Source organism: Fukomys damarensis, unplaced genomic scaffold, assembly GCF_012274545.1.
Source record: "Fukomys damarensis isolate Sample0158 unplaced genomic scaffold, DMR_v1.0_HiC HiC_scaffold_21, whole genome shotgun sequence".
In the NCBI taxonomy this organism is placed as follows: Eukaryota; Metazoa; Chordata; class Mammalia; order Rodentia; family Bathyergidae; genus Fukomys; species Fukomys damarensis.
This window is the reverse complement of record NW_022900933.1, coordinates 1,520,215-1,545,450: the sequence shown is the minus strand read 5'-3', so window position 1 is coordinate 1,545,450 and position 25,236 is coordinate 1,520,215. Positions and strand designations below refer to the sequence as shown.

At 39.1% G+C, this 25,236-nt stretch overlaps 1 protein-coding gene and 1 pseudogene across 1 annotated transcript in view; both read right to left on the bottom strand.

Moving 5' to 3' along the window:
* Positions 1 to 618, bottom strand: part of LOC104874399 — a 33,685-nt gene extending 33,067 nt beyond the window's left edge. The window contains exons 1-2 of the mRNA XM_033766910.1: positions 218 to 618; positions 15 to 148 (exon numbers count right to left, since the gene is read on the bottom strand). Of these exons, the coding sequence (XP_033622801.1) occupies positions 15 to 148; positions 218 to 618 (535 nt within the window). The remainder of the gene's footprint in view (positions 1 to 14; positions 149 to 217) is intronic.
* A 9,252-nt stretch (positions 619 to 9,870) lies between these two features.
* On the bottom strand, positions 9,871 to 11,099 carry LOC104874398 (annotated as a pseudogene).
* Between the last annotated feature and the right edge of the window lie 14,137 nt (positions 11,100 to 25,236).

Genomic DNA, 25,236 nt, shown 5'->3' with positions numbered 1-25,236 from the left:
TCGTGGAGGCGCGCGGAGGAGCCGCGAGTTCGGAGCCAGGAGCCGGCAGAAGGCGTCGCGCGTCAGACGTCGCTGCCCGGACTGTCCGCCACCGCGGGTGGACAAAGCAAAGAAGAAAGCAAAACATGTGGAGGAAAATCCAAAGAACCTGTTCAGAAGGTGGCGAAAAAAGCATCGACCTCATCCAGAAATGGGAGGAGAAATCCCGAGAGTGCACCGGCAGTTTCCCCGAAATGTTTGGTCCAGAAGGAGCACGAAAACTGAAACGCAGGCTGAAGGAGGGATGAGCTGCAGCCCGTCAACCCAGGCGAGCCCAGCCCGAAAGGGTGCTGCCCGCCCCTCCCTCCACGCAAGGCGGTGGCTCCGTTGTTTCTCGGCCAGTTCGGAACGTAATGGTGGGGACAGCGGGGCCCAAGTGCTCATCTCACCGCGGTCAGGAAGCAGAGAGGAGCGGGAAGGAGCCCAGGAGGAAGGGCCTAGGGACAAAATGCACCCTGCAGAGCCACGTCCCCAGTGACCCGCTTCCCCAATCGGCCCACCGAGCTCCAAACTCATCAGCAGATCAATCCGTCGATAAAGGCAGAGCCCACGTGACCCAGCCATTGCCCAGGAGCCCATCACTGGCAGCCACGTCTCTGACACACTGAGATGTGGGACAGACATTCCAGATGCCCCTGTACCAGTATGGCGGTTTGGAATGATTGTAACAGGACTCTCTCGGCAATTGAGTAACACTCTTCTCTTTCACGGTGGAAGCACGCTGGGTCGGGCCACTCAAACCTCACCCTCCTTTTGTGTGCGTTTCTGTGCTGCACAAACTAGAAATATCAAAACTACGTTTCCTGGGCTCCTTTGAACCTAGGGACTCAAATGCAATTTTGTTTCACCAATCAAATGATTTTGCCAAAGACATGAATACAGAAATGAGCACAGAAGAATTAAGAATTCTGCTGCTTTGAGGCTGTTGCTAGAAACTTGGCCTAGAAGTATCTTCATCCATTGCACCTTTTCTCTACAGTGTAATAATCCCTTTCTGCTTCAGTGAACCCAGTTCTCCTCTCTATATCTGGATCCCATCCAGCATAACTACCTTCTCTCAAAGTGTCTTATTTTATAAAACATACACTAATGACATTTAAGTATTTATTTATGTAGTAAGTACAGAATTTTATATTGAGCACTCAGAAATGTTCTTATCTTTTAAAACTAATTTTATTGGAAGATCTTTGATATACATAATGATCACACTCATCATAGGGAATTTGTACTTGTACACATTATATCTTAATTCTTTTCTCCATTCCTTTCCCTTCCTTTTAATCCTTCCCCCTCTCTCACTTAACAAAACTTTGTTTCTATTGTTTTTATCCATTCTTTTTTTATCCCTATTCCCTCCCTTCGCTTCTCCCTTTCCACTCATTTGTTCCCCTTCCCATTTGAACAAATTCTTCCTACTTTCCAATATCTATCGTCTGTTTTAGTCCTTATTTACACTGTGGTTCTCTCACACCAGAGAGACAATGCAATATCTAAATGTGAGTGCTCAATTGATTTCCCCTATATTCTCAAGGTGCATCCATTTACCTAAAAATTCCGCAAGTTTACCCTCCTTTGTGAGAAAGTAGTACTCCACTGAATATAAATACCACATTTTTGAGCAGCACAGACTGGTGAGGACGAGTGGAGCTGCATGGAGATAGGCTGCTACCCCACCCCCCACTGCCCCCCGTCTCTGAGCAGTGTGTACTGGTGAGGAGTGGAGCTGTGTGGGTGCCCCTACAGCAACAGCCCCAGTCACCCCTACCTCTGGCCTCCTCTTTGTGCTGGTACCTGGGTCCACGTCACAGAGGCAAAGGGGGTCCTAAAGGCCATTGTCCTGAGCTCCAGAAGATAGAGCAGAAACAGGGCCTCTCTCAGGTTCCTTGATGAAAACTGAAGCCCACTTGAAAAGTGAAGAGAACCTCGGCAATAAAGGCCCACCAGACCACCGTGGATAGTAAGTTGCAGTGATCACCACCTCCCATCAGAACCTGGACTTTCTTCAGGGGAAGGGCAGCTGGAACCTGCAGTAGAACCTTGCAGAGTTCAACCCTGAGGAGGTCAGGTAGCTCAGCTTGGGCCTTGCAGCCAGAAATCAGCCTGAATCTCAGGGATCTGCTGATGGCTTGCTGAGAATAATTGACTTAGATCCACACAATGCTTCCTACATTGTCTATTGTGACAGCAGAGACACCCTGAAGGAGGCCCTTCATCTTATTTTTTATTTTAAAGTTATTTTTTCTTTTCCTCTTATTTTTAATTTTATTTTTTTCTACTTTTTTCAAATTGTTCCCTTTTTCTTTCTTCTTTTTCTTTTTTCTCTTTTCTTTGTCTCTCACTCACTCTCTTGCTCTCCCACGTTGTTCTTCATCTCCCTTTTTGTTCCTGTTCCTGTCCTAATTCAGATTTCTTCTTCCTTTATCTTTTCTTCTCTTTTTCCTTCTCTCAATTGTCATTAGTTTCAAAGGAAAGTGACTACAGTTTCTAGCTCCCCTATTGTTGTTAGGTTGCTCTATTGTTGTCTTTGTTCTTTCATTATGTCTTTTCCTTTTGTCTTCAACAGTTTCCTAGAGTTTGTGTGATCTTCCTGTGTCCTCTGGCCTCACTTCTAATCTTCCCATATCCTTCTACCTATCTATCCTTCTCTCCCCAACTTCTTCTAAGTCCCCATCCTGAAGGGTAAAGTTGCTATGTTGAAGAGTTTATTCACTATAACCATATTTTGGGCTGGTCCTCAATTTTGATTTAATTCACATGGTTAAAGGTGATAGATTAATTTACTACCACAAATTGTCATTTTTTAAAGCTATGCTTGAAGCTTTTATGTTGCTGATTATATCACTTGTGCTAAGGTGTTATGATTGATCTAATCAGTTGTCTTTCTGGTATAATGAAAAAGAGTGTCTCAGAGTCATTAGAGACTCAAACCCTAAAGACCAGCTATATGTGGAAGATCAAACTATTAACCCAGGAATTAAACCAAGGACAGTACCAACAACAAAAATAGAAATGAGAAAACATTTAAGCAAGGCATAAACACAGACTTCCAGCTCACCAAAGGCAAATTCTGGGGAAAATGAAGTGGAAAAATCTGATAATCAACCATCTGGACACCCTGAGCTGATACCACAGGAAGTAAAAAGAGCATGAATGAGGCTCTAGAAAAATTCAAAACAGAAATAATTTGCCAGATAACTATGGAGATGGTGAACAGAATGAAAGATATGATTGGAGATTCTAGAACAGAAACAGATAAAAAATAGATAAGTTCAGGACCATGATAGAAGCCATGAATGCCCAGCATAGGAAAGAGATGGAAACCATGAAAGAGATTCAAATTGATATACAGGAGATTAAAAACTATTGAAGTGGAATGCGGTGGCTCATGCCTGTAATCCCAGCACTCAGGAGGCTGAGGCAGGAGGATTGTTGTAAGTTCAAGGCCATCCTGGGCTACACAGTGAGTTCCAGGTCAGTCTCAACTACATAGTGAGACCCTGTCTCAAAACAAAACAAAACAAAAAACCCCAGAAAACTCTATTGAAAGTATACACAACAGACTGAGACAATCTGAGGACAGAATATCAAATATAGAAGACAGAATGGTGGTCAGTGACCATGAAAAGAGGGATCTATTAAAAATACTAAGGGACCATGAGAAATCCAACAGCTCCTAGATGATGCAAAGAAGAATAATATAAAACTGATAGGAGTCCATGAAAAAGCAGGAGAAAGTACAAATGACATAAAAAACCCTGTTCACAGAATTAATGACAGAAAACTTCTCCAAGAAAGCAAAATAACTTGACATACAGATAAGTGAGGAGTACACATAAATGAAGACTCCAACTTTCCATGATAAAAAAGAAAATCTAGCAAGTGTTACTTTGATTCCAAAACCAGGGAAGACCCAACCAAAATAGAGAACTACAGGCCAATATCCCTAACGAATGAACATAGATGCAAAAGTTCTAACTAAGAGAGTGGCAAACAAAATACAGAGGGTCATCAAGAAGATCATATACCCTACTCACACTGGATTTATTCCAGGGATTCAAGAATGGTTCAACATATGTAAATCAATAAATGTAATACACTATTAATAGAGTCAAGGATGAAAACCATATGATCATCTCAATAGATATGTTTGACAAAATTCAACACCCATTCATAATAAAAATCCTGCAGAAAGGTGGAATAGATAGTCTTTATCTCAACTTAATAAAAGCTATCTATGAAAGCCCAACAGTCAACATCATACTAAATGGTCAAAAAATGAAAACCATGCTAAAATCAGAAATAAGACAAGGATGTCCACTATCACCACTCCTGTTCAATATAATTTTGAAACATTGCCCACAGAAATTAGACAAGAGAAAGAGATACGAAAGGAAGAAGCTAAACTGTCATAATATTGTGCATAGAAGACCCCCAAAACACCACCAAAAGACTTCTAGACATAACTGACAGATTCATTAAAGAAGCTGGATACAAGATCAACACCCAAAAATCAATAGCCTTCTTGTACACAAATAACAGACTCACTGAGAGAGAAATTAGGGAAACAGTTCCTTTCACAACAGCATCCAAAAAATGAAATATCTAGGAATTAATCTAACAAAGGAAGCAAAATACTTCTATACTGAAAATTACAATACTCTGAAAAAAAAGATTGAAGAGGATATAAGAAAATGGAAAGAAATGCTCCTGGGTAGCAGGTAACCAACATAATAAAAACGGCCATATTTCCAAAATTGCTATACAGATTCAATGCAATCCCAATTGAAATCCCAACAGCATATTTCACAGAAGTAAAGAAAACAATCCAAAAATTTGGAACCAGAAAAGATCTAGAATAGCAAAAGCTATTCTAGGCAGCAGAGACATGACAGGGGTATCACAATCCCCAACTTGAAACTACAAAGCCACTGTGATAAAAACAGCATGGTACTGGCAAAGAAACCGACCTTAGGATCAGTGGAACAGACTGGAAGACACAAAAATAACTCCAGACACACTCAGCTACCTCATCTTTGACAAAGGAGCCAACCGTCCTGACTGGAGGAAAGATAGCCTCTTTAAATGATGTTGGAAAAACTGGATTTCAACTTGCCAAAGATTAAACCTAGACACCTATTTTTCACCATGCACTAAACTAAAATCAAAGTGAATTAAAGATCTAAATATTAAAACAGAAACACTTAACTTCTGGAAGATAAGTTAGGTAGAACTCTCAAAGACATTGGCATAGGAAAAGACTTTATGAACAAATCCTCAGTAGCACGACAACTAGCACAAAGAATCAACAACTGGGATGTCATCTTATTAAAGAGCTTCTGCATTGCAAGAGAAATAACCAACAGAGCTAAGAGACAACCTACAATGTGGGAAAAACTTTTACCAGCTGCTCCTCAGACAAAGTTTTACTATCTAAAATATATAAAGAACTAAAAAAAAAAAAAAAAAAAAAATTTTAAAAAAAAAAAAAAAAAAAAAAAAAAAAAAAAAAAAAAAGCAGACCCCCCCCCAACAAAAAGACCCAATTTAAAAAATGGGCATCTGAAATGAACAGACATTTCTCAAAGAAGTAAAAACAGTAAATAAATATATAAAAGAATGTTCAACATCACTGGCATATGAGAGATACAGATGAAAACAACACTGAGATTCCACCTCACTCCAGAAAGAATGGTTGCTAACAAGAAATTAACCAGCAACAAATACTGGTGGGGTTATGGAGAAAAAGTAACCCTTCTTCATTGTTGGTGGGAGTGCAGTCTGGTGCAACCTCTGTGGAAATAAATATGGAGATATATTTCAAACAACTAGGATTACAGGTCCCATTTGACCCAGCTATCCCTCTACTAGGCACCTTTCCCAAAGAATTAAAATAACCATACCACGGTGTTATATGTGCACTGAGGTTTATAGTTTGCAATTGTTAAACCTTGGAAACAGCCTAATTGCCCATTAACTGTAAACTGGATAATGAAGATGTTATTTGTCTGTAAAATGGAGTACTACTCAGCCATAAAGAATGAGAAACTGGAAATATTTATAGATAAATAGATGCATATTGAGGCCATACTCTTAAGTGAAATAAATACGACACATGTACAAATAATGAATAGTTTCTCTGGTGTGAAAAACTAAAAGTGTAAATAAGGTTCAAGTTATGTAATTGATAATGTGAAATAGGGAGAAAAGGGCTAAAAAAGGAGGGGAAGTGGGAAGGGTAGGAAAGGAAAGAAGGGAAAAGAAAAATATGCGAAAAGGAAAAACATGGAAGCAATGTCTTTGTAAACAGGGAAGGGTGGAGGGGTTGAAGGGAGGGCAGGGAAATGGGGAAAAAATAAGAACCAAAATATGTCATGTAAAGGTACAAGGTCCCAATGGTGACTGTAACTGTACCGTGTACCTAAAATGAACCAATAAACTTAATGAAAAATAAATAAGTAATAAATACCACATTTTATTTATCCATTCATTCATCAGTGGACATCTTAACTGTTTCCAAAATTTATGTATTGCAAATTGTGCTGTTATGAACATGGGTGCACATTATATCTCTGTGGTATGATGCACTGTGATACTCTTTTTGGAAGATACCTAGGAAGGGAACAGCTGGCTCAAATGAAACCTCTAGTTTGAGTCTTTTGAGGACAGTTTATATTGATTTCCAGATTGGTTGTACAACTTTACACTCCCACCAGCACTGGAGAGGCATTTCCCCCACCCCCATAGCCTCACCAGTATTTATTATTGATTTATGGTTTGTTTGTTTATTTGTTTTGCACCGGGGATCAAACTTGATACCTTGTGCTTGCAGGGCAGGAGGCAGCAGGTTGATCCCTGATGATAGCCATTCTTTCTGGAGTAGAATCTCAGTGTTGTTTTAATTTGCATTTCTCAAATACTCAGCGATGAATACCCAATCCAATGAACATTGTCAGACATAGAAGTAGAAACTGTAAATAAATATATGAAAAAATATTCAGTATCATTGGCCATTCAAGAGATGTAAATTAAAACAATGCTGAGATTTCACCTCACCCCCGAAAGAATTGCTGCTAACAAGAAATCAACCAATAACAAATGGTAGTGGGGTTGTGGGGAAAAGGAACCCTTTTCCACTGGTAGTAGAAATGTAGACTGGTGCAACCGCTGTGAAAATCAGTTTGGAGATTCCTCAAAAAACTACGATTATAGGCCCCATTTGACCCAGCTATTATTATATGCCCATTTTTGGATTGGGTTTTTAAATTTTGTAGGGGTCTGATTATTTTGAGTTCTTTATATATTCTAGTATTAGTCTTTGGCCTGAGGGACTATTGGCTAAAACTTTTCCCCTTCACTTTGTTGGTGGTTTCTTTTGCTGTGAAAAAGCTTTTTAATTTGATGTGATGCTAACTGTTGATTCTTTATAATACTTCCTATGTGACTGGGGTTTCATTCATAAAGGCTTTGCCTACACCTATGTCATCAAGAGTTTTACCTATTCTATCTCCCAGCACATTAAGTGTTTCTGTTTTACTATTTGGATCTTTGATACACTTATATTTTATTTTAGTGCATAGTGAGAGATATGAGGCCAGGTTAATTATTTGGCACGTGGAAAGCCAGTTTTCCAAGCATGATTTATTAAAGAGGCTTCCTTCCAGTGAAGGTGTTTTGTTCTTTTGTTAAAGAAAAAGTAACTGAGTGTGCTTGGAGTTGTTTCTGCAACTTCTGTTCTGTTCCACTGATCCTTGAGTCTGGCGTTTTTGCCAGCACAATGCTGTTTTTAATCACAGTAGCTTTGTAGTATAATTTCAAGTCAGGGATTGTGATGTCCTTGTCTTTGTTTTCCAGAACTGATTTTGCTATTCGAGGTCTCTTTTTGCTCCAAATAAATTTTAGGATTGGCTTCTGTAGTTGTGAGGTAAGCTATTGGTATTTTAATTGGGATTGTATTAAATCTAGGAAGCGGTTTTGGAAGTATGGCCATTTTCATCATATTGTTCTGCCTATCAAGAAAAAGGGATATCTCCATCTTCTGATATCCTCTTTGATCTCTTTTTTCAGAGTACTGTAGTCTTCAACATAACGGTCTTTTACCACCTTCATTGATTTCTGAGAATTTCATTTTTCTTGATGCCACTGTAAAAGTGTTGTTTCCTGAATTACTCTCTCAGTGAGTTTGGTATTTGTATACAGGGGTGCTATTGATTTTTGAATGTTGACTTTGTATCCTGCTACTGAATTTGGTTATTAAATCTAGGAGCCTTTTGGTGGAGCTTTTGGGGTCTTCTATGTAGAGGATCATGTCATCTGCAAATAATGATGATTTAATTTCTTCCTGTCCTACCCTTATTCCTTTTCTTTCTCTCATCTAATTTCTCTGGCTAATGTTTTCAGAACTCTATTGAAGAAGAGTGGTAATAGTGGACATCCTTGTCTTGTTCCTGAATTTAGAGTGAAAGCTTTGAGTTTTTGTCCATTTAATATGATGTCAACCATTGGTTTGGCTCTTATCAGATTGAAATAAATACTCTTATTCCAGTTTTCTGTAGGATTTTTTTTTTTATCATGAATGGGTGTTGGATTTTTTCAAATGCTTTTTCTGTGTCTATGGAGATGACCATGTGCTTTGTGTCCTTGGTTCAGTTGATGTGGTGTATTACATTTATTGGTTTGCATTTGCTCAACTATCCCTGCATCTGTGGTATGGATCCTACTTGGTCAAGGTGTGTAATCTTCTTGATGATTTCTTGCATTCTGTTTGTCAGTATCTTATTGAGGATTTTAGCATCTATGTTCATTAAAGAGATTGGTCTGTAGTTCTCTTCCTTGCAGTTCTCTGGTTTTGATGTCAGCGTAATGTTTGCTTCCAGGAATGACTTTGGGGATATTTCTTCCCTTTAAATTTCATTAAAGAGTTTGAGGAGTAGTGGCATTAGATATTCTCTATATTTCTAGTAGAATTCAGTAGTGAACCCGCCACATCTGGGCTTTTCTTTGTTGGTAGTTTTTAACTACTTCTTCAACTTCTTTGACTGATATTGGGTTATTTAGAATTTTATACCTGTCTGGGTCAGCTTTGATAATTCTGTCCATTTTTTCTGTGTTCTCCATCTTACCAGAGTACAAGTTTTCAAAGTAGGTATTGATGCTCTTCTGGATTTTTGCAGGATTTGTTGTGATTTTGACATTTTCATTCCTAATTACATGGATTTGGGTCTATTCTTTCCTTTTTTTGGATAAGGTTGGATAAGGGTTTGTCTATTTTATTTAATCTTTCAAAGAATCAACTCATTCTTGTATTGTTTTCTTAGTCTCAATTGTATTGATTGCTTTTTTAAATTTCTAATTTTCCATTTATTATTGCTATTTAGTCACAGAAAAGATAACACTTTCCAAGAAACTTACTTTAGCATATGTCATGTATAGATATAATTTTATATGAAGAGAAACTATGGCAGAACTAGCAGGGGCCTTTATAAGGAAATACAAAGGAGGCAGTAAAAGAATTCTCCATACAGATTTCTGATCTGCATTATTTGATTTTTTTCTCAAAATATAAAACCTTAATATTAGAAACAAAGAGAAAAATAGCAAAGAAAAGAGTAAAATAAAAGACCAAGGATAAGAAATTTGTTCTACGCTGATGCATTGCATATATAATACATATGTATGGGCTGCGTGATAACAAACATATTTACATATTATGACCAATTCCCATACAGAGTTAGAAACAGCAACTTCCAATCAAGCAGGATTGGACCAACACTTTCTCCGTCTTCAGTGACATGAGGACAAAGCTGTATTGACAGCCACTTCTGAATAGCAGTATCATGGTAAACGTTTGACAAGGTATAACTTTCCTCCTTGTTCACTTGTAAACACTGGTGCTTTTGTAATGCTCTGCAAGTTCTTCCATGGTGCTGAATTTACACTGCCCAAGGCAATAAAAGGTCTCTTTTAGCTGGACTTTAAAATGCTTGTTTTTCCCTTGTGCTTTTAATGATACTGAAAAATCATTTGGTGAAGATTCGCTATCACGGATGAGAAAATCTTCTTCATGTCCCCTTTCATTTAGTGTCATTTCTGCTTGACGTCTGGTAACTTTACCATAATACCAAGGATTGCCAGCAAATTTTCCAGTAAGTGAAGGCCTAAGATGATCACACTGTGGAGGTGGTGGTTCAAAACTTGAAGTTAATGAGTTATTCTGCATAATGGTAACATAGTGTTTTGGTACCAGACCAACCATCCCATTGATCTTCCTGCATTTCCACCACTCCGGGTCATTTTCTGGCTTTTCAATAACATCCATTATGTCACCTTTCTCAAAATTAAGTTCTTCATCATTGGATGAACTGAATAGGTAAAGAGCCTGTACCACATGCAACACTTGCCCAGTATTCAGGTTACTGACAACTGCTGCTAATTTCTCTGAGTGAACCCACATGGTCACCCAAAGGACCGTCACCTTCTTCGGTTACATAGTTTGAAGGGAACCATTCAATTAGTCCGTTGTAGCTACCCCACCACCACCCAGCACTGCATTTCTCCATGACAATCACTTTTGTTCCTTTTATCAATGGTAATTCATCTTCTCTCTCAGCCATGGAGTTAAATTTCACATAGTCAGGCATGTTGAGGTCATAAAGACTTTGCCCTGGGTCAACAAAGCTGTCATCAGCAGGAGTTGCAGAATCTGGAACACTAGGTTTTCTTTTCACTTTTCCAATGCCTGGCTTGGAACATTCCAAGGGCTAAGGTATCTTTGTGGGTGGCTTTTCCTAAATCATTTGATTGATACAGCAGCCCAAGGTATCCTTTAGGTTTTTTACAATAGATGCTTTTCGAGCACTGTTTTTCCTTTCCACATAGTTAGAAGGCACAAAACCTGTTTTATTCATGGAATTTCTCACTCGCCACCAGGATTTAGAATCATCCAGAAGCTATAAGCTTTCATTCTTCTTGATGTCAGCTCTTGTTCTTGTTGGGCCACATAATCAAATTTGGCTACTAATACCACTTCTTCTGCCATCTTTTAACAGTTTCAGCACTGCATTCCCATGTTTATCACAGCACAGTTCATAATAGCCAAGTTACGGAATCAATCTAGATGCAGTTTGTAGAGGTTTGAGTCCATAGTCAGCTGGCTCCAAGGCAGAGAATCCTGGCAGAGAAGGATTGCTTATGACCTTCCCTATGCTGAGCCCAGACGGCTCCAGTCACCTGAGGAGGACACCCGGACGCCGCCGCAGACCCCAGGATGGCCATCAGGACAGAGGCCTTCGCTCCACCACCTGTAGCTCCCGGGAGAGGGGTGGAGCGTGCGCGGTGAGAGGGTGGGCCCCTGCGGGCTTCAATTGTATTAATTTTCGCTTTGAGCTTAATCATTTCCTGTCTTGTGCTTTTGGTTTAACTTGCTCTTCTTTTTCTAGAAGCTTGAGGTTCACTATTAGGTTGTTTATTTGAGTTTGCTCTTTTTCTGATGTGGGAATTCACCACTGTAAATTTCCCTTTTAGGACTGCTTTTATTGTGTCCCATAAGTTCTTGTATGTTGTATTGGCATTATCTTTAATGGTAAAAGCTATCTAACTCCTTCTTTAATTTCATCTGTGACGCATTGGTTGTTCTGGAAGGTTTTATTTAGTTTCCATGTATTTATATAATTTTTGTGCTTTCTTTTGCCATTGGTTTCCAATTTCATTGCCCTGTGGTCTGTAATATGCCTGGGATAATTTCAATCTCTTTATATTTACATAAGCATGTTGTATAGGTGAATATGTGGCAATTTTGGAGAAACTCCCATGTGCAGCTGAGAACGATGTGTATTCTGTTGTTGTTGGGTGCAACACCCTGTAGATATCTACTAAATCCATTTGTTCAGGTCTGATTTTTTTTATCTAGTTGATCCATTTGAGGTCTCCCATTATAATTGAATTAGTGCTTATCTGATTTTTTTATATCCATTAATGTTTGTTTTATATAGTTGGATGCACTGGTATTTGGTGCACCTATATTTATGACTGTTACCTCTACCTTTTGGATTGTACCCTTAACGAGTATATAGCAACCTTCATCTCTTCTGATCAGTCATGGCTTGAAATTCCCTTTGTGTGCAAATAGAATAAAACTCCCTGCCATTTTGTGAGTTCTTGTCACATGGAGTATTGTATTTCATTCTTTAACTTTCAGTCTATGAATTTCTTTTTGAGTTAAATATGTTTCTTGTATGCAGCATGTTATTGCGTCTTATTTCCTGATGCATTCTGCCAATGTGTGTTTCTTTTGATTGGTGAATTAAGATCATTTACACTGATGTTTATAACTGATCTGTATCGATTTATTCTTGTCATATTATTTTCCTGTATGTTCCTCTGCCCCTTCTGTTTAAGTGCCTGCCTTGCCTGATGAATTCACTCCATTAAAATTCATGGAGGGCTGGGGATTTAGCTCAGCGGTTCCAGCACCTGCCTCTTAAATGCAAGAGCCTGAGTTCGATTCCCGGTACAAAAAAGAAAAAAAAATCATGAAATTGTTGTCTTCATTATCTTTTTGTAGAATATCCTCCAGAACTTTTTGGAATACTGGTTTGGTCATCATGAATTTCTTCAGGTGTTCTTTATTATAGAAATATCTTATTTCTCCATCAATTTTGAAAGATAATTTTTCAGGATACATCAATCTGGGTTGGAGGTTATTTTCTTTTAGCACTTGAAATACTTCATTCAAGACTCCTTGATGGGTCTGTATTGAAAAGTTTGATGTGATTCTGGTGGGTTTTCCTGCATAGATGATTTGTTTATTTTCTCTAGTAGCTTTTAGTACTCTGTTCTTGTGTTGAATTTCTGGAATCTTTACTATTCTATTCCTTGATGTAGTTTTTTTTTCTTTTCTTTTTTTTTCTGATCATGGCTAATGGGAGTTCTGTACTCCTCACATATCTGCATGTCAAATTATTTTTCCATGATTGGGAAGTTTTCTGCTATTATTTCTGTGAACAGATTTTTAAAGTCCTTGTTGTATCTTCTGATTTTACATTGATTCCAATTAATTTTATGTCATTCTTGTTTGCATCATCTAGCAGGTATTAGACTGATTTTTTCATTGTCCCCTGCTATGTTTAAGAATTTTTTAATTTGATGATCACTAATTATAAACCTGTCTTCTAGATCACATATTCTATCCTCACATCGGTTGAGTCTGCCGCATATACTTTTAATAAAATTTTTAATCCCCCAGATGTCTGTTTGAATCTGTGTTACTGAAACCAGTTCTTTCCTATATTAGGCATTCATGATTTCTACCACTTTTCTAAACTTCTCTATTTTTCTATCTGCATTTTCTTTAGATTAACTTATCGTGCTCTTCATCAGGGTCATCATCTCTTTAGATCTCTATGTAATTATTTCTGTTTGTTTTTCTCTAGAAAACATTCATCTGCTTTGTTGCTTCCACTGCTACCATTTCAGAAAGTTCAGATGGGTGGCTTTTGGCTTCTTCTACCTCAATGACCCTTGGGCTTACCTTGGGTGAGCTGGAAGTCTGGGGTTGCATCTTTCTTCCATGCTTTCTCATTTTCTATGTTTATACTTGCAAATTATTTATGGTAGGTAACTTTATCACTAGTACTGAGGCCACTTTAAAGCATAACTACTTTTCAGAGATGTTTTGTAGGTGTAGCTGGCTTTTGAGTCTGTCCCAAGATCCTGCCTCTCCAATTTATTAGGGATCAGAGGTTGTTGCCTGGTTGGCCTAGCACCCAGTTCTTTGCTACTGGACTATGGCATTGTGTACGACCCCCAGACAACATCAGTACTGGCATACAAGGAAAAACAACTGATCACAGCTACTGTTTCACCTTGGCTAATGTAGGACCATCAATAACAACAATAGTACCAAGCACAGTCTAGAAAATGACAAACCATAGTAACTGTTAATTTGCCACCCTTAACCAAGATTTATAGTCATAAAACAAAATCTTAAACAAATCAGAAAATTATATATAGTAAATATTTACTCAGTTGAGCATTTTTATCCTCCAGGGAGAAAATTTGAAATTAATAAGAGGAAAAAAAATAGAGAATAAAAGAAGAGAAAGAGATTAGAAGCAAGGGTGAAAAGCCAGGGAACATTATTCAAGCTGGGGAAACTGGTAAAGAAGAGGAGGAAAAAATAGAAGGAAAAAGCATTAATGAAACAAAACAAAAATAACTTTAAAATAGTGTTCACACTCATGAAAAAAGAAAAATAATCAAGAAAAAAAGGAAAAAAAACAGATTTCTCTATAATTTCAAGCCATTGATTATCTTATTGGATAGCTGTGGTTATCTACAGTTTTGTTGTAGTGTCCAATTCAAGGCATGACTCTGCTGTCACTAGTATATAATGGAGGCAGACAGAGCCCAGCTTCATGACAGAGGATCACAGCAAGTGTGCAGTAGGATTGGGGTGAGGGTGCTGATTCTGGTGCTTTCAATTTTAGAGAAGTTCAAGCTGATACTGGCTTCTGATTGTGGAGTTGGGACCTGGGTTGTCCAGCCTACAATGCTCTGGGTGTCTCTTTCCAGCCTGACCTCAGCTCCCTGCCCTGGACATCTCTTACAGTTATCTCCCACCCAGTCACTGTGGCATTTCAACACTGGGTGCCCTGGATGAAGCCCACACCATGGCTGCTCTGAGTCCTGGGTTCAGTTGATCACTCCCCGGCTTCATCTGGCCATGCACAGTCTCCAGGAGACACAGCAGTCCCTCGGACTGGACTCACTCACCAGCTGCTGTAGTGCACAGTGCCCACTGCTCCCTCTACTCATGCATTTCTCCTTGCAGCCTTCTCGAATCACTCATCCTTAGTGTGTTTCTGTAGATTCAACCCTCCTCTCTCATGCCCTGAGCAGGGAGCTAGAGAGAGAGTGCAGATTGGCTCCTCCTTTTCCTTCGGTGTGGCCTATCTCTTCACTTTCTTCTAAGGCTCCAATTTTCCCTTCAGATTCTTCTTGGGTTCCAGGGATCCACCCCTCTCCTTTTCTTCCTCAACTTGATATTTTCTAGCGTCTGGATTCTAAATCTTGGAGAGGTGAATGTGTTGTTTACTGCTCTACCATCTTCTTGGAAGTTCAAAAATGTTTGTACTTTAAAGTAAAATAGATTGCTTTTTTCTTTGTCAAAAATGACATCAGCTAGGGGCTGGGGATTTAGCTCAGTGGTTCTGCCACCTGCCTTGCAAGCACAAGTTCCTAAGTTCGATCTCTGGTAAAACAAAACAAACAAACAAAAACACATTAGCTTGATAGCTCTTGTTCTCATAAAATAGTCTTGAGGTCATAATAAATACTTAAAAATCTTTTACCTGAGGTAATCACCATAATTTTTATGCCTGGACATATTTAACACAAATTTTATAAAATCAAGTACATAAAACAATATTGCTCTGTTATATGCTTTTCATCTGATAATTGTGAGCATATCATCACATTTGTAGCCCATTCCCTATTCTTAATATTAAGTTATTTCTAATTTTCAGCTGTTACAAACAAAGCCAAAACATTTTAATGAATAGTTAAGTTTTTCCCTATTGATTTTTTGTGTGTAATAGAGGAGGAATTCCTAAGTCTACTTTATTGATTTTTAATATGTACTGCTAGATTCCCTTCTACAAAGATTTTACCCTCAATAGCAGCGTGTCAACAACACTGGGGTAAATGGTTCTAAGAATGTGATTGTGAAAACCAGTATCTCACTTGGCATTGCGCATTCTTAATCTCCTCTTCCCTGCCACAAAAACAGACAACCTCCCCCAGACAAAAACTTCTTTAGTTGTATATGTATAACATTCTTCCTAAACATCACCTTTGTCACGTTTTAGCTTCTTTACTTTAGGATTAGTTCCCACACAAGTTCCCTTTCTTTATAAAAGCATAGGTACGGTTTTTAAAAGCTGCAATTGTTGCTTACGTGTTTTGAAGTACTGTTTCCGAGGCTGAAGCTGAGTTGGATGTGTGCTTCGGCTCCTCGTTGCCAGTCTTTGTCTCATGGCGCTCTGAGGGGCAGAAGGGAGCTTCCAGGCTCCAGGTGATCGCATCTGGCCGCTGAGTATGGTCCCCTGGTATAAGCTATCAGAGCTCATTTCAGTGCTACCTTTGGATACACGGAGCTTCTCTTCAAACAACCACGGGGTTCACCACTACTAGCAAGCAGTCTGTTGCCAGAGTCACAGCTTCAGAGTAAGAAAATATTATTTGAGCAAATATTTGATCAGAATACTCTACACTGTTCTGCTTCTTTGAAGAACAGTTTTCACTCAGGTTATTCTTCAGTAAAATGAAATGCCTCCGTAGATGTGCTCTCCAGTTTCCTCAGTGTCCCCTGCCCCACACACAGCAGGAGGAACAGGCTTCTCAGGAAGAAAGCTTTGTTGGTAGCGGATCCTGTCTTATATCCATGGTCCTCCACCAGATTTGATGCTGTGGCAGGAAAGCACTGCAACTGACTGACAGAGAACAGAGTGTGTGTGTACGTACTTGTGCACCTGGCTAAACAGGAGTGACACTATTTTACCAACACACCGAAGTGGGTACTTGGGAGAGGCCACTCGACATTCTGTTTCTGCCATGTGTGGAAGAGTTCCTGTACTGAAGAGGTGCTGGGCCTTTAGCTGGACTAGACAGCATCAAAGTCCAGTCCATTTGATGGTATTCCATAGAAACAGAGCCAGGATTCCTCTCCTAACACCTCGTAGGATCTTTCCTCTCTTCTGCTGCTTCAGTTGCTACCCATTTACTTCTCGGTTGAATGTACAAGTTATAAGAGCAAGAGGAGTAAAGTCTGTTAACAACAAGAAAAAGCTGGATATTAAAGTCGACAATACGGATAAATTGCGTTGGTGCAGCAAACTGGCATAAATTAACACACGTGCAATGCTGGGAAGAAGTACCCGTAAATCATTCAATCCCTAATACTTTTGAGTATCGGAGAACCTGTCTTCTGTGTGTGTCACATCGGCACAGCTGATTTTAGAACATTCCTGTGCTTTTCTTAAAAGCAGTTGTTTGAGGAACGACGCCTTTCACTTGGTTCTGTCCGTGTCGACAACCACCTGCTAATGGTGCTTTTACGAGTGGAAGAAGTGTCAGTCAACTCGTGGAGAGTCCAAGTGGCAAATCTTGCAGCCTCCTATTTGGTCTTCGTAGATAAAGGAAGTTTGGTGACAGTAAACCAGATTCCCTTCTCTCAGAAATGTCCTCCATTACAGATTATGGTCAGCATGAACTGAGGAAGTGACTGTTGATAGCTTTTCCTACACATTTTATCTAAAGCTTTGCAGAATAAATGTCACGGAGTCCCATTCTTGGTTTCCAGAAAACCTGCACCATCAGTGTCTGCAGGCAGGTGCGTCAGTTCTATTACTGAGAGTGAAAGTCGTGGCGTGTTTATGTATTGGATTGCTTCCGAGTCTGTTGGAGTTGGGTTATATGAATTTTTTTGAATACACCTATTTTTAAAAAGCTCTAATTTATTATTTTGGACCACAAGATTGCATTTGGAATTGCAGATAAAAATGTCAAACTTTCATCTCATATTTAAAAATAGACATTTTATTATATTAAGAAAAATACATCTAGCTCTAGCTTGTTATTTCTTTATCACAAAAAGAGAGAAGTGAAATCCGCATCTAAGAGGCTGCGGAACATTGTGCCTTTAAAGTACTCAGCAAGTTATTCCCTTAAGCACTCCATATGATATGTAAATCTTTTGATCTTTCACAAAATGCATGAATACTATAAAGAATAATGAGTACAAGCTTGGAAAATACAATATTGACTGTCAGTGTAGTGCACTTAGCCACAATTATTCTTTTCATGGCTTTTGCAAAGTAACTGGAGGGGATACTTCTGTGAATGCGTTAAGAACATGTCTGCCTCTGCTAAGATTTAATTTTATGAGAAAGACATCTTCTGCCCTTTTCCTTTCCAGAAGTTATTTTTTCTCTGTGTAAACCATTTTATAGAAAAAAAATCTTTGGGACTAGATAGAATTGAGTAGAATTTAAAAAGAGAAGCTCCGCCACCCTGTTGTTATTAATTACCATGGATAAAACAGCTTGGCTTTGGGAAGTGTCACTCTATGATACCCTGCATAAAGAATATTCAAGACATGGTAAAGTGTTCTTCATCGAAATCTTTTTTTTTAATTTAGTTTAGCAATTCTCAATGAAATATTTTCTTCAAGTTTAGTTTGAGAATAGTTTAAAGGACCTTCCTGGATGTTTTAGAAACTGACATTTCTGTGTGAACTTGCAAACAAGCTGCAATCTTTGTTATTTAATGGTAAAGCTTTCGGCATTTGAATTCACTCTGTTTTAGTTAAAGTAAGCAATGGGCTACTTGGTTGTGGCTCGTTGTTTATGACATGATAGGACCTGGTTAGTTAATCCAGTCCTAAGAGTGCAGAGCCACAGTTAAGGACAATGCCTGTCTTGTAGAGGGAGTACACCACAGGATTTTGTACAAAGGGCAAGAAAAATTGACCCCATGATAGGCTCAGTGATCCTGAGATCTCAATCTGCCCAGAGACACAAGTGAATAGAACATTGCTTGGGTGCTAGGATCTCTAATAGGATACACAGCTATATCGCATATTTTCAAGTTTATGAATATGTTTTGGCTTTAAACTTTGCATGGAATGCAAAAGACATAGAATGTCTAACAGATCTTGAAGAGGAAGTGCATATTTGGAGAACTTCTGTTTGATTTTATGACTTACTATAATGCTATAACCAAGAGAGTATAGCATTGACGCACAGACAGACACAGACAGGTAAGAGACAATGGTACAGATAAAGAGCTCCACATTTATGACCGTTAAGTTTTCATAGATGTACCCAAGAGACACAGTGGAGGAAGGAACTGGGTTTTCACACTGTGGGGAATGAACCTTGAATCCTTATCATCCCATACACAAAAATCAGCTCCAGCTGGGTCACACACTAAATACAAGAGCTAGAACTTTAAAACATTTTAGGAAATACAGGGTAATGTTTTTGCAAATTGAATATAGGTAAAACTTTCTTAGATAGGACACAAATCATGAAAAATAGAAGAAAACATGATACAAGGATTTAAAACTCTTCTTCATGAAAAGTTACTGACAAAGAACAGGTAAGCTGCAGATGAGAGAAAATATTTATAAAATGCTTACTTGACAAAAGATGTGCACTCAGAGTCTAGACAGAAATATAAACAAATACAAACAATCCAATTTAAATTTCGAACAGTAACTTCACAGAGAAAAATATACCAGTAGCTGATTACATGCACACAAAATTTCTTAGATCATCATTCACAAAGGAAATGCAAATTTAAACTCTAGTAAAAGACCATTATCCACATACCTGAATGGCTCAGGCTGAGACGGATGAATAACTGGTCAGAATACGAGGCTACCGAGACACCCACAAATGGTTGGTGGTGATGGAACATTGTCCGACTGTTTCGGGGAGCAGCCTGTCAGTTTCCTATGCCCCAAAAATTCCTCTCCCTGGTAGTTGCTCAAGGGAAATTAAAATATTTTTGAAGTTTTTAATAAGATTTTTATGATAGCTTTATTTGTAACAGCCCCGAACTGGAAACAACCCTAGAGTCCACCAACAGAAAGGAGTCAACTGTGGTTAATTTATCCAATATTATGCTTTTCGGCAACAAAAAAGAATGAACTACTGAAACAGGCAACATGCATAACTTTCAAAAGCATACACTGAGTGAAAGGATCCAGATGCAAAAGAGTGCATGGTATGTGTTTTTTATACCCAGGAAGTCCTAGAATAAGCAAAAGTAATTTATGCTGCTTCTAGGGGGTCACTCCGAATTTACACTTCAATGAGGTTTATGCTACACAGGCACACGCATTGGTTACAGCTAATTGAATGATACACTTAAGATAGTGTTAGATCATTTAATGGTGTGGAAATTCAATCTCAAATTTAAGACTTCACAAATACTTAACTCTAGCAATACGCATGCAGAATTATTTCGGCATGAAGTTTAATAATGTCTGCGACTTTCTGGAAATGCATCCAAAAACAAGGTAAGTTGATGAATGGATAGATACATGATAATACACGTGTAGAAGTAACATGTAAAGCATGCAACTTACGTGGAAGGACTGGAACTGTATATGTAGAATTATATAATTGAATATTATATATATATGTACTATATTTAATTTTATGTTTATATATAAATGTGCAATACTTTAAACTTTTGTGTACATTTGAACTACTTCATGATAAAATGTTGGGGAAAGTATGAGCAGCTTTCACTCCAGTAGACTATGTTTTCTACTCATTTAAGAAAGATTGAGAAGACTAAGTCATTCTCTCTTTTAACTCACTTAGCTAATGATAGAACATTCAAAGCACAATGGAAGGTAAGCTGAACACAATAGAAATATAATCTAGTAATTTTAAACACATAAGAAAGGGTTAGTCCCCTTGACCAACGGTTTTAAACATGACTGACTCTCTAGATCATGTGAAGAAACTTACTAAAGTAGTTTCTGTGGTCGCATTCAAGTCAGTAAGTATCTTAGGGTGAGGCAGATGTTTATCATTCCAGGGCCCTCAGTGATTTCACTCAGTGCAGGTATCTGGGAGCCTGGGTAAAGAACGATGGCTCAGTTTATGATATATACAAGCTTCACACTGTGTTTCAGGAGCAGCCAACCCCAGGGCATCCAGACTCTTCAAAGGGACTTGTCTGCTCTTGGTCAGGCATCCTGGCCATTGCCGATGTATGGCACATCGTGAAAATCAAGCTAGGGGCCAGCATCGCAAGACATTTGAAGAAGAGACGCTCTGGAGACTGCCCTTCAGCTCGCAGTGACCACAGCATGCTCAGAGGAGTCCTGTGGCTGGTTGGTGAGCCGAGGAACGGCCCAGATCCCTGTCCCTTTCTTGCAGACAGCATACCCTTCGCATTCTCAGTAATGAGAATCAACAGTGAAAGCCTTTTCATCCCAAACTCCATGTCCTTAGACACAAAATGTTCATGTTTTTGAATGTAAATTTCAAATATAAATTTAAAAAATATTTTGAATGCACCAAATGTAAATAACAATGTTCAAATTAGTCCATCATATCCAAAATGTTAAACTTTTAATGACATGGTCGCTGTACCACTGTACATGATCGAAATATGAAATAATATAGATCATGCAAGTGAAAACCTGTTCATGGACACCTATTTCAAAACTTGCATTCTCTGCTTTTTAAAAAGTTTAAGGGCCAGGGATTTAGCTCAGTGGTGCAGCCACCTGCCTCTCAAATGGCAAGGTCTGGAGTTCGATCCTCAGTACAAAACAAACAAACAAACAAACAACAACAACAAAATAATAATAAGTTTAAACAGGTTTCCCCAGGGAATGATTAGTTTCTTGTAGATGATTCATTCAGACATAGGTACATCTTATGTGAGTTTCCCTTATAACACATTATGCCTTTTGAATCCTTTCTTCCCTCTACGTTGGATTCTGATTGATATTTTTAGTGATTTATTTTAACAGACTACATTTTGCACACTTTCAAGCAGATGTCTTGTTCTCAGGGGTTATGGCAATTGTCCTAGCAATAAAATTCTTTTTTCCACTGGATGGGAGACAGGGCAGTGACTAAAGGAGTCTAGAGACATTTATAGGAGGAAAAAGTAAATTCTAATCTTGAGGATTCTAAAGAAGACATTTTATTTACTGTATTGCCAAGGATTGTTCTTTGTTATTTATCATTTGCTAAGTGCCAACAAAGCCTGTTGGTTGGTATAAATGTGTGTTTTAGTCAGTGTAAAATTATATATATTCTTGTTGTTAGTTTACCTCTTATGGCCAAAAGTAGATTTTTTAAGATCAAATAGTGCATATAAAGCTTTTTTAAAAAAGCTTTGCATATTGTGATTTTCAAAGCAAAGAGATATAGACAGAAGGCAATCTCAAATATGTTTTTTTTATTCACAAATGTCCTAATTTTTCTTTCATGTGATGACATTAGATAAGAATGTTAGTGAGAGAAACATAATACTATCCCATACTTCTAAAATGACATTCAATTACTTTTTGAATTACCCTCAAAGAGATTTTTATATTGAGATTAGCAAAATTCCCTATTCATTCTTCTAGAGTCGGAGCTCTTAATGATTTCTAACAAGTCTTTATCTGCGAAGCCATCAGAACTACTCAGTGCGATTCCTTGAGCGAACTTTTGCAGAGTCTCTTACAACTTGGAGGCCTGAAGGGCAGCTCAAATCCCAAGCCAACTTGCAGGTGGGTTTCTGCATTCAAAGCATTCAGAGGCCCACGCTTAACTAATGCCACAATCCCATCTTGCAAAGGAATGAAAACACACAGCAAAAGTGTGCACAAAAATGTTGTCATTAACATTCTGTCTTCCTCAGTCTAATTTTAGTCCTCATCCGAGCCACAAAACATTTGCAAAATGTGACCTTTGCTTTCATGTGGCCATCCATGGTGCTTCCAGAACCCTACTCTGACTTTTGTTTTCTAAATAGAATTCAGAAAGAAAAATTCAGTTACGAAGCTATGTTTTGTGGAACCCCTTGGACCAAGAGCCGTTGTGGGTAACCGTCTCTTCTTCAACAAGAACACTCATTTGTGCATTCATTCGATACACACTGACTCATCCTGCTGTGAGCCAAGTTCTGGAATGGGCCTGAAATACGAACATAATTAAACAATAATTCACATCTTCAAAGAATTCACAGTTAGAAGAAACAGTAAACTAGGCACAGTGAAATAAGCTTTGAAAGAGTGCAAAGACGGCTGCGGCTCCAGGGAGTCGATGGCCAGCTCTGTCTGGAGAGATCCGCGCAGGACAGCTGGAGGAGCAGAGGCTGAGCAAGTTCAAGAGCGGACGTTTCCGCAGGTGCGGCGTCGTGGGCCATGTCCCGGGCCGCTGAGACACCGAGGCGGCAGCTCTGTGCGGAGTCAGCCTGGACAGGAGCAGCACTGGGGCTGAGCCCCGGGAAGGCGGTGCGCCCTGCGGATGGGGGACTCTTTTGGAAGCTCTGGGTTTCCGTAAAGGGCTGATGGAGAGGGAGAGAAGCCTCCCTGGTTTCCTGGCTCTTGTATAAAGGGAATTGCTATTAACTGCAGTGGGACATGGCGGGGACCGCGTTCCCGGGAAGCAAATACGCTTTCATCGCCGGGGCTTTGGGGTGTGTGTGCGCTGTTCAGCAGGAGGAGGGCTGTGTCTGCTCCGTGGATGGGATACTCCGGAGCAGGACCTAGAAGGGGTGTGCAGAGTGCTGAGGACAGGAACCAGCAGGAGGGGCCTCAGAGGAGGGGAGATGGAGGTCTGGGCTGCCCGCTGCACCTGACCCTGCTCTAGTGCCTTTGGCTGCCCTGTCCTTGGACTTAGGAGCTTCGGAAAATGTAAATATCAAACTCCAAGGCTCACGTGTCTGGGATTCAGCTTCTTTTCTTGGGTTTCACAAGGATGCTTTTTAAAATGTCCCAGGGTCTGGTGCTGGGGACATTCAGAGCCCAGCTGCCTGGCTCACACTCCTGGAAGTGTATCCATTGTGTGTATCTGTGCACCCTGCACAGCTCCTGCTAGTGCACACCTATTTAGTGTATCGATGGCTTTGCCCCAAATCTGAAAGGAAGAGAGATAATTAAAGTGTATTTGTTTTACGTCATTGGGGGTATTTAGAAAGATGAAAGTGTGTCTATTGCACTTTAAATGCCTCATTATCTCACAAATGTCACATCACTGACCCTTTCTAGTGTCAACAAGATGCATAACATTTTCTTAAAAACAAACAAGGAATTGTAGGCATTTCTACATAGCACAGTGTTTTTAGGAGTTACTTTCCTTCAGAGAAGACGTTTTCTTGTTCTAAATGACATCTCATAATTTCACCAGCCAACACTCCGGTTCATGGTAGCAACCAAAATAATGCAACCCAGATAAGACTCACTGGAAAGTAAGCAGGACCACCAACTACTTTTAACTGTAGGTGTTTGAGTTCATTTGTTTCATTTTATTGACAGTTTTTTGCTTTTATCCTATTTCCATTTAGTCAACAGTTACAATGTTACTTAGCAATAATTATTATATTTTATTTGACTTGCAGGTTGAATGAACAATCTCTAAAATAAGACCAGATGTTGGACAGTTGAAAGTTTAAGAGTTGTAAATTAGAGGTCCTCATCAAGTTTAGGAAGGACGATATTCTGGGTAAGTCCACGTTTTGCTTACTCATGCAGAACAATTTAAGGGAAAGTGAGATTACAGTTTGAAAAATAGTGGTACTTTGACCTCATCTCGTTTTTTTCCATGTATTTGAAGAAGTCAGCCCATTCAATAACTGTATAAGGGTAAAAATGACTTTAACAAAGAAACCACCTTTGATGGGTGGCATACAGATGCAGGTGTGGGCAGATATTCCGGGGTGTTGGGACAGCTGTCGCCCTTCTCATTCTGCCCTGCCCTGGAATGCTGTCCAGTCTGCACAGTCAGAACTCCTGGCCTCATCTACACCCAGGTTTTTGGGCATGGCAAATGGAGGTACACTGGAACAAGTAGAGTGTCTACACATCTGGAAGTACCTGAAGGTGTAATCCCACTGACGTAAGCTTAGTCATCTCCACACATCCTCATTTAAGCAGTCTGTAACTGGGTGTCCGCATGTCCCACTGAACCCTGGTAGGAGGAAGGAAGGCAGAACAGATTTCCATGGGCGGGAGTTTGCTGATCTTCGCTGGATACTCTAATAAAAATGCTATACTAAACTGGGACTCATTATTCCAACAATGGTTAACCTGTACTAAAGATCATATTGCAGAAAAAGGGAAATAGAAAGCAATCTATTCCAAATGGATATTTTTGAAAGACACAACAAAGCAGAAAGATAGCAGAGGCCCAGAGCTTAAATAAAAACATTTGAATAGGAGATGATGCATTGAAAGACAAAGGAAAAGTCAGTTGATTTGCTGTGCTCTACCCAAATGAAAATAAGGTCACACTTGATTCTGAGAAGTTCATATAGGAGAGGGAAAGAATTTTAATTAGGATTAAGAACATTATCTCTCTCCAAATGTCTGCAAGCATAACAATACTGGGCCTGTCTGTGGCTATACCCATAATTTTGCAATATGTCTTCTTTTTTAAGGAAAGGACAATTTGGTAAACT